The sequence below is a fragment of the Heliangelus exortis genome, chromosome 16 (assembly GCF_036169615.1).
Source record: "Heliangelus exortis chromosome 16, bHelExo1.hap1, whole genome shotgun sequence".
Classification (NCBI taxonomy): Eukaryota; Metazoa; Chordata; class Aves; order Apodiformes; family Trochilidae; genus Heliangelus; species Heliangelus exortis.
The window spans coordinates 3000874-3015533 of NC_092437.1; the positions used below are offsets into that span (position 1 = coordinate 3000874).

Sequence of the window (14660 nt, forward strand, 5' to 3'; positions counted from 1 at the left end):
AGCCCAGGGATGAGCCCAGGCTCCCCAGGGTCTCACTCCTGGTCACAGTTTGGAGCAGCCAGGAAATTGCAGCTTCCATCCCCCTCTGTCCCACCTCACCGTGGGCATGGTGCTACCTCCATGAGCATCTAGGGTTTTACCTGAGTATTGCTCAAGCTTCAGCTCCCAGATACTTTGCAAGTTGCTGTTTTGGTTCCAGCTGGGGGTCATGTTCAATATTGTTTTCCCTCTCAGTTAATGGAGTGTTTAGCAGCTGCCCTGAACACTCTGTCATCCTTTTGATACCTGCTGAATAGCAGTGTCTATTTTATCCTCATTACACACATGATTACCTGTTGGCTGCCCTTTTAGGGTTCTTTCTTCTCCAAGTCCTAGTCACTCTCCCCTCTCCTGTGTGCTTGTAATTATTTCCATTGCTTAGCAGGGAATTTTTTTTCATCTCTGCCACCCACGTTCCAAGCCCAGGTGGCTGTGACTCAGGGCACCGTGTGCTGGACAGCCCAAAGGGCAGAACCTGGGGCTGCTCACCCAGATTTTCTCTTCTTCCCTCCAGGTAGGTGCTAATGCTTTGTTCTGAGCCCTTTCTCATGGCTTGAGCCTTTTCTGGAACAATCAGTGATGTCAGGACTGAGTCCCCTCTCAGCTCTGGCTTTGAAGAGCCCCAGTGATGTTTTCCTACTCGTTTTGTCCTGTTCCTGATGGAAATTTTAGGCCTTTGTGATAAATTTTCAACCTTGTGCATGGTTGTGCTGTTTCCCAAGGAAGGTTTTGGGGTCTTTGAAGGGTTTTCTGGTGTGGGAATGACAATCTTTGTGCTTGATGGGAGCGGGGGTGGTTCCGGTGTGAAACCTGCTGGAAAATGCTGTTCCTTCCCTTCTGTGACTCTTTTCATCAACAGATCATCAACTTTTGGGATTGCTTTTCAAAGGGAATTTCAGCAAGTCCCCATTGGGAGTGGTGGTTTTCCACCAGCATCCTCTGACAACCCAGTTAGCCCAGTGCCTCTGGGAATTAGCCCCAAGGTGTTCAGGAGAGCAGAGCAGCAACGGGACAAAAAGGAGCAGTGACAGCTCTGAGAGTCCTGAGTGAATTTGTAGCCACCTGCCCCAGGTCCAGGATCCTGAACATCTCCTCTGAGCTCTGCCAAGCAGTGCCTTGAGAGACTGGGGGAAAAAACAAGAGCATCCCATCACTCTGCTCCAGTTATCTGCAGACAGGCCAAAAGGAAAATGGGGTTTGGTGTCTGGATTTTAGGTACCTGATTCATCCTTTAGCTGCTGAGCTTGAAAACTCTTTAAAGTCTACCCCTGATCTCCTGTTACCATCTCTAGGACTGAGAACCAGGAGCTTCTGGGCTTTTTTGGAGCCAGCTGAACACCTTGGTGCAGATCTAAGCCTTGCACACCAGAACTGACTTAGGGCTTCATCCTGCTGGTTACAAACGTGTGGATGGTTTGGAAGGGGTGCATCCCAAGACCTGGGTGCTCCGTGGGTATCTGGTTACACGTTTTCCTCAGAAATAGGGTGAGATGGAGTATGTGGGACTCATTTCTTTGGGATGGTAGGAGGGGCAGGTGATGCTCCCCAGGCTGGGCCTCCCTACCTGGCAGAGCTGTGTTTCTGAAGGGCTTTATAGTTTTTCCTTATTATGTTCTGTGTGTGATCTAATGAAAGACTTTCATTCTAAAGACCCTTTCTGTGCTGTAATTGAGCTCTTAATTGAGCTCTTTTTCTCTGAAAAGCCCAGCACAATCCCTGCAGAAATGGTGTTTGAGCAACAGCCTCTTTGCATTTCCCATGCCAGGAGGTTGCTCCCAGGAGCTGCTCACCCTTTATTTTATGCTTTATTTTAAAGCAGACAATGAGCAGAGTCAGAAATACAGCAGGGCTGCCAGATGGAGCAGGTTTGAGAAGCAAACTGCCTCCCTTCCCAGCCCAGCAAGACCTCCCCTGGTCCTGAAAAGCAAGGACTGAGCTGTCATTTAGTGAGGGTCTGAGCTTGGGGCTCAGCAAATGGTGGCTGGAGGTGAGAGCTGGCAGCGAAATGAGATGCTCTGGGCAGGTAAAAGTTGGCAGGAGATAAAAGTGGCAACTTCAAAACAGGATGCTGAGAGAGTTGTTAGAAGGGCAAAATGTTCAGGGAAAATCTTGCCTTCATCTCCAGCCTTCAAAGAACATTTTCACGAGAACTCCACCAAAATCTCCTGCTTTTGATCGATTAGATCTTCCAAAATAACATTTCACAACTGGAATTAGAGGTTCAGAGAGTTTAAAAGCACAGGATTGTTCGTTGTAATCTTAGATTTATTTTTTTTAATATGCTGTAGGATGGAGGGAGGCCACGGCCAGGCTGCTGAGACCCCACCCCGGGTCCTAAAACCTGAATCTGGATGGGATGCAAAGCACTTGGCACTAGGAAATCCTTGGAGCTTGGTGTTGATCCATGATTCCCACTCCAAAGCCCCAGGCAGTGCAAATTGTGGTGGGTTTGTTGATGTCTGATGGGCAGGAGCTGCAGAGCCATGGGGTGAAGGGGCTGCTGGGTGCTTGGGGTGAACCAAACCTTACATCTCCACTGCTTAATCCCTGGAATAATCACCTGGGAATGGTGAAGAGTTAAGCCTTCCCTTCCTAAGCCTCCAAGCTCGTTGCAAATCCACAAGTTCCATCTTGTACAAGTCCATGAAGTCAACGTGGAGGATTCCAGGCTGAGTTTGGATCTGCTGTGTCAATGAGCAGGTGAGGGAGGAGTGGACTCTGCCCCCCCATTTCCACAGCTCGAGGTGAAATCTCCAGGTTGATGGTTTATAGATGGTTGAATCCCATCTACACAAGCTGAGAAGTGTCAGGTTTTGCCTTGCCCTAAGAGCAGGCATCCTCATTTAAAAGCAACTTTTATCTTCTCAGCTTCTGCTTCTCCCTCTGCCTCCTTGCACGGATGCACACCTCTTGTGAGAAGCCCCACGTCCCTTCATCTCTCCCCCCAGTGCTTCCTTCCCTTTGTACTGGGGATTTCCATCACTGGACTTGTGGGCTCTGCTGGGTCAGGCTTTGATGTGATGAGCAGAAGCTTTTTGCAGTCAGCATTTCAACTGAAGCTGCTGCCAATAAAAGTTCAATTCCTTCTTTCCTGGAGAAGAAATGAAGGGAAAACCTTTTCGTGTCATTCACTGACTGTGTGAGGCTGAAGAGGGTGAAGGTGGGGATGAGGTTCTCTCCTGACAGGAGGGAATTTGACAGTTTAGCAAATTAGAGAGAACGTGTTTGCACCTTTTAAGTAGTCAGGTACCAAAATAATCTCACTGAGTTGGCAGGGCCGGGTGGGAACTGCTCAGCAGAGCCCTGGAATTAACAGCTCTGTTTGCACAAGAGCCCATTTGCTGATGCCAGTTCCATGAACAGGGACAGGAGGGACACCTGGCCAAGGGACAATGTCTCTGCTTGATTTTACAAGCAGCTACAAAGCTTTGGGATGGTGTTTTCCATTCCCTTTGCATCCCCTTGCTGAGCCCATCCTGCCCCTGCAGAGCTCTGCCTTGGGCACTTGGGCTCTGATTTTTCTCATCCTTTTCTGCTCTCTGCCAGGTGAGGAATAACATGGGAATGCTCCAGGCTGGAGCTTTTCCCCAGGTGGGATGATGTGTGATGAGTGGCTGCTGACCGGGGGGTGCTGCTTCCCCACCCCGTTTCTGAGTTTATTTCTGGTTTATTAGGGAAGAGACAAATCTTTAATTAAAACGCAGATAATTTATTGGCCTGGCTCATCTTCTGCTGTTCCCTGGGCTGTAGGCAGGGCTGGGGCTGCTGCTGGTTTCATTAATGATGCAGAATGCCACCAGGGGGTCTCTCCCTGGTACAGGCAGTGACTTCTGCTACAGCTTTTGTCACGGGTGGCTGCAAAGCCCTGACCCAGATCCATCCTAATGTCCCCCTCCCCCGTCCCCATGGGGCCTGGGGACAAGGAGCATCACCAAACCTCTCCTCCTGGTACCCTGGCTCTGCTGATCCCCATCCTGGCAGCCCAGGAGGGTGCAGAGCTGGGCTCAGCTCCTCTTCCATCAAACTCCAGAGCCTGATGGTGCCCCTGGCATTTCCCTGTGCCAGGAAAAAGGAATCGGTGAGCGGGTGCTCAGCCCTCAGCTGCTGATCTACAGTTTCCCTGTGAAATGGTGAAGTGCACATCTGGGCTGCAGATCCCCAGCTAAAAGGAGGAGGGAAATGCAAAAGGGAGCTAAAACCCCATCTGTGTTTGCTACTTAAATCCTTTCAAACATCAGTGCTGGTTGTTCTGATGAGGATGGGGCAGCAGTCAGGCAGGTGCTGAGCACAGCTCCTCCATCCAGTGCAGCTCTAGAGAAGGTCACAAAGAGACTTTTGTTTTCTCTTGGGGGCAGCTGAGATCTAAATCCCAGCAAGAGCAGCTCAGAGGGTGAAAAGTGTCCTGGCCCTAGGGTTGGGGGGGGTTGGGCAGAGGTTTTTTTGTTTGCAAAGAATGAGGGAAAGCAGAAGCAGAGGTTCCTGAAAGCTGTAACCTGTGTGCAGCCCTCCGTGGGGCAGCTGGTGAGGGATTTTTTGTATTCAAACACAGGGAGGGAAATCTAATCAGGACTTGCAAATGTTCCTGAAGCCAAACACTTGGGATTCACTTCTGTGTTTTCCTGGAATAATTCAACACACACACACAGTGTATTTAAGCAGGGACACTTGACTTTGCTGCTGTTGGATGGGGCTGCTCTTTGCCCTCCTGTGGTCAATTTTTCCTCCCCTCTGGTTTCCACTCCTGAGCCCAGGACTGCTCAGCTGTTGTGGTTTGCATCTTGTTGATTTTTTTTTTTTCAAAGAAAACCAACCGATGCTTTCTCCACCAAGATTTGTCAGCAGATTTTATTTGGCTCAGGTCCTGCATATAACCAGAATCCAATCTCATCTCTGTTGTTGGGCACCTCTATTTTTTTCCCCCCTCATTGCTGCTTTTCCAGTCCACCTTCCCAGTTCTTCAGCAATATTTTAAACTACTTCAAACCCAGACACTGCCTCTTTTCCACTCCTGTCTGCTGTGATCCCTTTCCTTATCTCAGGAATCTCAGAATTTAACATCTGCTCTCACCTGGGCTGTCAGATGTATCCTTTGAGCTGTAAATACAGCAAACCAGGGATCCAGGCAGTTTCTAACCCTGGGAATTTATCCAAGAACTTTTTCTAATATCTCACTGCATATCTCAAACCTCCCTTTCTGCCAACAACCCCTGGAGCTGCTTTTGGCTGAGATAAAGCAGAAAGTGCTGCTTAAATTTGCTGCCTTGCTGTGTCCCCATCTCCTGCATCCCTGAGCTCAGCAGCCTGGATGCCACCTGGGACCTTTTCCTCTGACACCCCAAGTGCTTTGGATGCCTCAGGATGGGGTCTGGCAGAATTCCACCTTTATTTTCTGAGAAAGGGAAGCTCAGGGCACCTGTGGGATGAAACCAGGGTTTGAGGTTGCTGGGGGGGGGGGCTTTGTGGCACCTGGCTGCCCATGGCCATCTCCTGACCTGCTGGGCCAGTGATGGGACCAAGAGCAGGACCAGAGACCCTCATGAGCCTGGGACCCACCCAACCTTCTGCTGGGAGGCAGCTCCGTGGTGTCAGTGATGGAACAGGCAGGATCAAGGTGCTGATGATGGTTTCCAGTGTTCAGGTTGGCCTCTTCTTGTTGCCTGATCACCCAGAACCCCCCTCCCAGGGACAGGTTGGTGCCACAGCCACCTTTCTTCAAGGTCCTGGAGAATTAAAAGGAAAGTGGGATGTGTGACCTGCTGAGCATCAAACTGGGAAGAGTTTGATGTCCCTCCAGAGGCCACTGATGGGTCTCAGGAGGTGAGGAAAACCCCCTCTTGTGTCACCCTGAAGTGCAGAGCTTGGTGTCCTGCGGAACTCGGGGTCCCCAGGGCTGAGGTTTCCCTGCAAAACTTTCTTTTTTTTTTTTTTTTTTTTCTTTTTTCTCATGTGCATCCCAGCAAGGTGCACTGGTTGGCCTGCTTGATTTGTCCTTAAAAGCAGGGAGAGGGAACCCACATCACCATGGCAACCACCACCCCTGGCTGGGCCATTGCCACCACCTGGGCTTGTTGGGCAGGGAAACTGAGGCAGGGAAACTGAGGCAGGGACAGATGGGGATTCCTGAAGCAGTGGGCTGTGCCTATGGGATCAGGGGAAAAATGAAGCAGCTGAGGTGTCCCTCAAGCAGGGAGAGGTCTTGGAGGGGGGGGGGAGGAGAAAAAAAAACCTTGAGTTGGTTTGAGAGCTACTTTGAAGAGGAGAAAATCTGCTGCTGGGCTTTCCTCTGAGAGCATCTTCAATCTCTTTTTTTCTTTCTCTCAGTGCTGTGCTGTTCCTCCTTGGCCAGAAGGCTGCAGGCACTTCAGTTCTCTTCTTCAAGTCCTTGTTGCAAAAAATAAAAAAAAACCAAAGGAAAAAAAAAAAAAAGGCCCCAAATCTGTTTTCCTCTAAGCAGCAGGAAACTGGGAAGTGCAGAATGCAGCCAGGGAGAGAGAAATTCACCAAACCCCAGAGCCTGACTCACTGTGAGCATGAATTAACCAGGAATGTTCGAGAATTATTCCTGAATAATTCATGAACCTGAATTAATCATGCATTTTTCATGAATTATTCATGAATAACTCATGGAAATGCAAGGTTTATTCATGCTCCAAAAAACCCAAGGCTTTTTTTCCCCTTTCTCCTTGTAAGAAACAGACCTGAAACAAGCAGCAGGGAAAAAAAAAAATAAAAAAATGTATATATATATTATGTAGATGGAAAATAACAGGAATAACAATGCTGAAACAAAGCAACCAGCAAAAAAGAAAGCAAAAAGCTCATTTTTTTTTTTTTTTTTTTTTTTTTTTCCTTTGAAGTGGGGACGGCAGGTGGGAGCTTTCTAAGCCAGACAAAGGAGACCTGAGGAGGATCTGTGGTGAAGGGACAAGCCCAAGGCAAAGAAGTCTCTGTCTGGTCACCTCTTCTATCCTGGATCTGGATATCCTGGATCTATCCTGGAGCTGGATAGATCAGGAGACATTTTGCACCACTCAGCACCTGGAGCAGAGCTAAGCAGGCAAGGAGCAGCTCTAGCCCTAGCAGGGTTGGGAGCTCTTTTTCTCTCTCTTTCTTTCTTTTTTTTTTTTTTTTTTGGGGGGGGGGTGATTTTTTGGTTTTTTTAATTTTTTTTCCTGTGTTTGTGCATTTGGGCAGCTCGGGTGCATCCCTGAAGGCAAAGGAGCAGCTGGAAGTGGGGCCGGAGGTGGCAGCAGAGGAGCAGTGGGGTTTCTTTCAGTGGAAAGGAAAAAAGGAAAAAAAAAAAAAACCAAACCAAACCCTCTGGAGAGATTTTTGGGGCTGTTTGATCTTTGGAATATGGCTTTTTTTTTTTTTTTTTTTAATTTATTTTTTATTTATTTATTTTTAATGACAGCTGTATTTTGGGGAGGCAGAGGTCTCACCTAGGTGTCTCTCCCTGTTTCTTGGTCTGTGGCTGACCAAGGGCTGAGGAGAGGAAAAAAAAAAACAAACCCTCTGGAGAGATTTTTGGGGCTGTTTGCTCTTTGGAATATGGGGTTTTCTTAAAATTATTATTATTTTTTTTTAAGACAGAGCTGTGTTTTGGGGATGGAGAGGTCTCACCTAGGTGTTTCTTGGTCTGTGGCTGGCCAAGAGCTGAGGAGAGAAAAAAAAAAAACCAAAACCCTTTGGAGAGATTTTTGGGGCTGTTTGCCCTTTGGAATATGGGGTTTTCTTAAAATTATTATTATTATTTTTTTAAGACAGAGCTGTGTTTTGGGGATGGAGAGGTCTCACCTAGGTGTTTCTCTCTGTTTCTTGGTCTGTGGCTGGCCAAGGGCTGAGGAGAGGGCTGGGTGCAGGCACCCACCATGGAGCACCCAGGAGGAGAGGGTGGTGGTGGTGGGGGGAGGGCTCTGTTCTTGGTGTTTCTTCATCAAAATAAACCCCAGAGGGCGTCTCAAGGGATCGGGATGAGCCAGGAGCGTCTGCGGCAGCAGGAACAGCTCCTGCCAGGAGCTTTGCTGTGGCTGAGGCTGCCGGGAGGGGATGGGGAGGAGGTGGAGGAGAAAGTTCTTCTCCAGGGTGAGAGGAGACAAAAGGAGTTTTGGCTGGAAGGGGGGTGGGAGGTGAGGATGCAAACCAAGAAACTGCAGGGAAGTGGGAGGCAGCTGCCAGCCTGTCCCTGCCCCCCCTCTGCTCCCCGCCCCAGCTCTGTCCCCTCAGGTCTGGACACCAGGGATGTTCTCCCCGTGTTCCCCAGAGCCCTTCTCCCAAATCCTGCGGGGGATGGATGGGCTCCTTTTGGGCTCTTTTGGGCTCCTTTTGGGCTCTTTTGGGCTCCTTTTGGGCTCCTTTTGGGCTCTTTTGGGCAGTACAGAGGGCAGGAATGGGAAAGGAGAAATAAGTGGTGTATATATATATAAAAATAAAAATAAAAAATAATTAAATAATAATAATAATATTTTTAAAAATTAAATAAGATAATAATTAATAAATAATAATATAAATAAAATTTAAAAATAAATAATGAATAAAATAATATAAATAAAAATTAATAAAATAAAAATAATATAAATAAAAATAAAATAAAAATAAATAAAATAAAAATAATATAAAAATAAATAGAAAAATAATAAGTTAATAGATAAACCGATAATATAAATAAAAATCAAAATAAATAATAAAATAATAATATAAATAAAATTTTAAAATTAATAAAAAAATAATGAAAATAAAAATAAACCAATAAGTAAATAAATAAACAATGAGAATGTAAATAAAAATTAAAATAAATAATAAAATAAAAATTTTAATAAAATAAATAAGAGTAATATAAATAAAAATAAAATAAGAATTAAATACCATTAAAATTAATACAAGAAAATAAATAAAATAAAAATGATATCAAGGGAAAAAAAAAAAAAAAAAAAAAAAAAAAAAAAAAAAAAAAAAAAAAAGAATAATGGAGGGTTTAATCCTGGTCTCCAGGTGGCAGCCCCGATGTCCGCCAAGCTCTACGTCCTCATCAGCTGGCCGGATGGCAGCCGGGTGATCAGCATGGAGAACATCAGGGAGCCCCGCAAGCCCTTCCACCTCTACGCCGTGGGCGAGCAGGTTCTGGCCCGGTGCCCCGGGTTTAGCGGCCTCTACTGGGGGATGGTGGAAGGGATCAGCGGTGAGTGAGATCCCTGGGGGGGTTGGCAGTGATGGGATGCTCAGGAAAAACCTGAGCCTGGAGGAGAGGATGCGCAGGGGAGAGCTCATCCCGCCCTACGACTCCCGGGAAGGAGCTTGGAGCCAGGAGGGCTTCGGGGTCTTTTCCCAAGTAGCCGCCAGTAAGACAAGAGGGTTAAGTTCTGCCAGGGGAGGGTTAGGGTGGGATAGGGTTTAGGTTTAGGATATTAGGAAGGAATTCTTTAAGGAGGGGGTGATCAGGCATTGGAATGGGTGGGGAGGGGGGGATTCTCCATCCCTGGAGGTTTTTATGGGACTCAGTGCCATGGGTTGGGAACCACGGGGGGAGTGGATCAAGGGTTGGAGTTGATGATCTCAGAGGTCCCTTCCAACCCAAATGATTCCATGGTTCTGTGGTTGATTCTGGGGTTCTATGAAGCTTTAGAGAAGGAGGTCGGTGCTGAAAATCCCTCTCTTTCCCCAGAGCACAAAGATATTTTGGAGAAGAAGCTGCTGGAGGACAGACACCTCCTGGAGAAGCTCAGTGAGTAGGGGCCTTTGAAGGCTGCACCTTGCTACCCCCCTTGGGATTTTGGGCTGGGAGGGTGATGAGACCACTGCAATCCTGCCAGAAATTCCCCAGCCCTACAATCAGGGTAGGAAGCACGGGGAGGGAGGTGGGAGATCCACCACGCTGGTACCTCACTGCACATCTCAAGTATCCAACTTGCTTTCAGAAGAAGATCCAGCTGTCCTGATGCCACCCCAGCCAAAAAAATCCAGGAAAACCTTCCCAAAATGGACCCCGGCCAATGCATCCAGGAAATACCAGGGTGAGAGGACTTATCCTGCCAGGGCACTGCTGAGGGCAGCTGAGGATGCCCTGCCCAGGGACACTGCTGGCTCCTCCAGCTCCAAGGAGAGACATGGCCTGGAAAACGTGGCAGAAAACTCCAGCTCCCTGGCAGGACCTCCTCATCCAGCCAGTGCCTTCACTCCCCCATCCACTTTTGTCACCGTGGCCATGCCAGGGACTTCCCAAGGGGAAGAGGACAAGGCTGCTCCAACCACCAGAGGTAATGGGGATGTAAATCAGGACTTTGGCTCCTCTTTTCTGTCTTGTTCTGAAGGGGAGGTTGGGATGGGGACCTTCAGAGCTGCTGGGAGACCTTGGCTTTGTTCTGTCTGCTTTCTCCCAGGGTTACAAAGGTTAGAGGTGAAATTTTCTGGTCCTTTCCTACCTCGGTGATCCCCTCCAGGAGGGGAGATGTGTCTGAAGGGAGATGTCTGTCTGGCAGCACATGGTGGCTGCTCTGTTAAGCACCAACTCTTCCTCCTGTGCTAGCAGTTCTTTCCTCCCAAACTAAAAGACAACCCTGTCTGCCTGAATAACTGTGAAATATCCCAATCCTTGTGTCTCAGTGAGCCAAACCTCCTCAGATTTCCCTGTTGCCCCACTTCTTCATCCTTCACTACCTACATTAATATACTTACAGAAGCATTCTGGTTCATTACCTGCCTGCTAACAGCAGTGTCCAGAGCACGTTGGCTCTGCTTGCTTTGCCTTTCTGATGGGAAGAGAAGCAGCCCTTGAGATAGATCCCCTTCTTCTAATACCAAAATCCCTCCAGTTCAATCCTGGAAAACACACCTGGATCCCTCTGTTTATGGAAAGGCAGGAATGTGTGGCTGTGCAGCCCAGCAGGAGAGCTTGCCCAGTCTGTTCTGGGCACAGAGGGATCTCCAGGACCTTCCCCAGAAGAGATTTGTTCAGCTTCTCTCCCACCCTACCTGCAGATTTTCTTGCCCTGCCACCGAAGAGGAAGTCAGATGGCATCGTGTCCCGGTGCCAGCACCACGTCTGTCTGAACAGGTAACACTAAAAGTGCAGCCAGACCCTTGGATGTTTCACACCACAAATTTTTATCTCCTAGAGGGGGGCTCTGTGTCCATGCCCTGGGGGTGCTCACTTTCATTAGATGCTAATGGAGACAAAAAAAACCCCAAAAGTGCAGAGGGTAATAAGAGATTGTGTGGGTAGATATTGAAGAGCAATTGAGTCCCTTCTGCCCTGGAGTCCCGACCCCTTGGTGGGTCAAATGGAAGGTCCCCAAAATCTGCATTCCAGGGCTGGCTCTGGGTGGGAACGAGTGGACAGGAGGCGGTTCCAGGTGAAGAACCCTTGGTATTCCTTCTTGATCCATTTTGTTCTTGTTATAAGTGAAAAGAGAACTGTCCTTGCTTCCAATGCCAGCCTGTGAATTACAGACACTTCTCCCCAGGAATGAAGGGGAAGGTGGAGCTCCCCATGGCCATGGTTTCCAGCTTGCTTCTTTCTTCCAGCTGTGAAGAGCGAAAGTTCGACGCTGTGCGAGGGACAGGAGACTTTGAGAGAGCTCAGAAAAACTTTGGTCCCAGTGAAATGGAAAGGTAAGTGGCAAAAGAAGACATTTATTTTAACCGTAGTTTCCTCCACGCTGCAAGAATGAGCGGCCAGACCACAGCTGGGAGACCTAATGGGGCAATTTTAGCCCCAAGAGCTGCTGAATCTCTGTAGGATCAGTGCCAGGGGCTTGGAGTTAGAGGTGAAAAAGTCTCCAAACCAGAGCAGAGCCCACAGAGCTCTTGTTGGGACAATCCAAATGACAACTCTCATGTCTGAACACGGCTGTGTGTTGCTTTCTTGTCCATTCCTTTGGTGACCAGAAGCCAGTGATGAAGGAGCTGCCGGGGACACTTTTACTGCAAAGAAATAGGTGCCAAAACATCACGTTCCAGTATTTGCATTGTAATTTCTTGCATGTCTGTTGTTTCCTACCACTGGTGGTGGTGGACAGGCAGAACAGGGCCAATACCTTCCCTTCCAGCTGGAAAGATAACTGAGCAGCTAAGTCTCCAGGTGTGCATGACAAGGGGAAGTTGGGAGTTAAACCCTCAGCGTTTCTGAGCTACTGAAAAGTCCAGACCAGCTCATTTTACTCCCTCCTGACTTACTCCTCACCCAGGTGTAGCTGGGCTGGCAGAGGATTTGTCCTCTCCCTGCTTGCAGGAGGCACTTGGCTGAAGATGCCCCAACCTCGAGCAACAAGGCTGAGGCCACGGGCTCTCCTTGTTATACCCCACATTTCATTTTTCAGGGAAGAGAAGATAGAGCAGCTGGAGAGGATGGTGCTGGACCTCCAACAGGATGTTCTTTCCCTGAAGAAGAAGGTGCAGAGGCTGGAATCCCTCTCCTTCCAGGAGGAGCCCCAGCGGCAACCCTGCGAGGTGGTGGAGCTCTTCAATGGCTACACCAAGGAGGAGCTGAAAGAGACCATCCGCTTCGACCAGAAAATCAGCACTGCCTGCAAGACCCTGCTCTACAAGCTCTTCACATCCGACTACATCCAGAGCCACTCCATCACGGGCAGGAGGGGCAACACTTTCCGGGAGGCGAAGCCCATGATGGATGAACGCTGCATCAAAATCATCCGGGTGCTCCTGAAGCAGAAGTTTGGGGCTCACCTCAGCGACACGGTGATCACAGAGAAGATCCAAAACGTGCAGAAAGCCCTGAGGCAAAAGTTCAAAACAGAATGCCTCTGATGGATGGATGGATGGATGGATGGATGGATGGGGGGATGTGGTGTTTCTTCCGACCGGGCTCACCTGTGTCCCTGAGCAGACTTCCCAGGAAAGCTGAGTCTGCTCTGCTGCTTCCCAGCCCATCCCTTCCAGGGAGCCAACACAAATCACTAAAAACACCCACTAAAAACACTCTCTAAACCAAACACAAACTTTTGGCTGCCAAACCTCTGCCTGTGTTCATCGAGCAGGACGTTTGCCCAGCTTGGTTGGGTTGGTGCCCATCTGACAGTGCTTTCCAAGGCCCTTTCCATTCCAGCTGGCTGCAAACCTCGCTGTGGACACGTGGAATGATCTCTGGGCCTTTTTGATAGCCATGCTCAAAATTTTCAGGGTTTCTGTTGGGTCTGAGGATGGGTCAGGAAGTCAGCTTGGTCCCTTTCTCTTAAGGAGAAAGTTTGGCTCTGGTGTAGGGAGTGGAAGCCCAAAGAAAATGGGAACTCAGCTGGTGATGGACTTTGTGCCACCCCACACAGCTTCTCTCCTCACACCTTGTCTCCTCCTGCCTGTGGGATATTTGCTCTCTTTTCTCCCAGAAAATGTGTGCTACAATTTCCTGCAGCAGCAGAAAGGCAGAATTGGGAAAACAACCCCACAGAACATTCTAAGAGAGAGAATTTCAGTTCTTCCTCTGTTTTCACTTGTTTGTCTTCCCCAACAAAACTCAGCTGAACAAGAGAAGTGCTTGCCCATGGAAATTACTGGACATTAATTTTCCTTGCAAAACCACTTTATTTCCAAGGATAAATCCTGCACGTTTTTATGATATAAGAGTGGGGGATGGAGGGCAAAACATTGCCCACTGTAGCTGCACCTTCCCCTCAAAAAAAAGACACAGAACACAGTCAGTGCAGTTTAAAAAGATCATTTATACCCTAGCTAAAAATTTCCAGGGACTTTGCTGTGTGGGAAGCTGTAGAGAAGGGCTAAAAAGAAATGTATTTTCCTAAATAGTTCAGAGCTGGAGTGTGGATGGATTAAAAGTGGTTTGAGCATTAAAAGAATAAGATGCTGACACCAGTCCACATAACAGGAGTGCTGCAAAATGCCAAACGTTCTCTTATAAAGAGGCTTCTCAGACAAGAAATTGGGTTTCTAAGTTTAATTTCAAAATTATTCAGGAGAGGAAATGTTGGTTGCTTTGTGTTAATCAAAACATCGGGTTTAATTCATCTGTTTTGTTCTGTTTTCAAGTATTTAATTTCTTCACAGCTACATGAGAAATAATAATGCAAAATAAATGTCTTGGAAAACAAAGAGCTGTTTTGAAAGAAAACAAAGCAAATGGAGATGTTTTTTTCTTTTTCCAGAATTTTTCCTCCCCCCCTCTGCCTTTTTTTTTTTTTTTCTAGCTGAAAAACAAGAACATTAAAGTGAGGTTGATGCCATGAAGCAGTTTGCTTTGGGTGGGAGCTGGGCTTGCCACTGGTTTTGGCTCTGTTTTCATCAGATGTGTTGAACAATTATGCTAATTTGCTGCTAGCCAGTAACTAAAGATATTCCTTCTGTTTTCCCAGTGCAAATGCTTTTCCAAGCTCTGTTTTGCAAACATCCCAGCCATGGCTTCTGGTCTGTGTGGGCCTTGGCTTGGGCAGCAGCTGGAACTGATGACCAAGAGCCAAGAATCCTGGAAGGTACTCTCAAACTGAACAGAACCACCCCAAAACCTCCTCTGTGCAGAAACACCCCTTAAAATCCAGCTTCCCTGCCAGCACCATCTGGTTTTCCCACTGCAGACAAGACCTCAGGTTGGTGCCACTGCTGGAGGAGGGACCCCAGGTTTGGTTTTAATGCTGATTTATCAGAGAGAAGATTGAGGA

General features: G+C 47.9%; 1 protein-coding gene across 1 annotated transcript; it reads left to right on the forward strand.

The window, feature by feature from the left end:
* Positions 1–9042: 9042 nt before the first annotated feature.
* On the forward strand, positions 9043–13730 carry LOC139803494 (uncharacterized). Its single transcript, XM_071759706.1, has 6 exons — positions 9043–9217; positions 9701–9760; positions 9954–10292; positions 11014–11089; positions 11560–11646; positions 12354–13730. The coding sequence occupies exons 1-6, from the start codon at positions 9043–9045 to the stop codon at positions 12799–12801; spliced, it is 1185 nt and encodes a 394-aa protein (XP_071615807.1). The 3' UTR covers positions 12802–13730.
* The last annotated feature ends 930 nt before the right edge of the window (positions 13731–14660 follow it).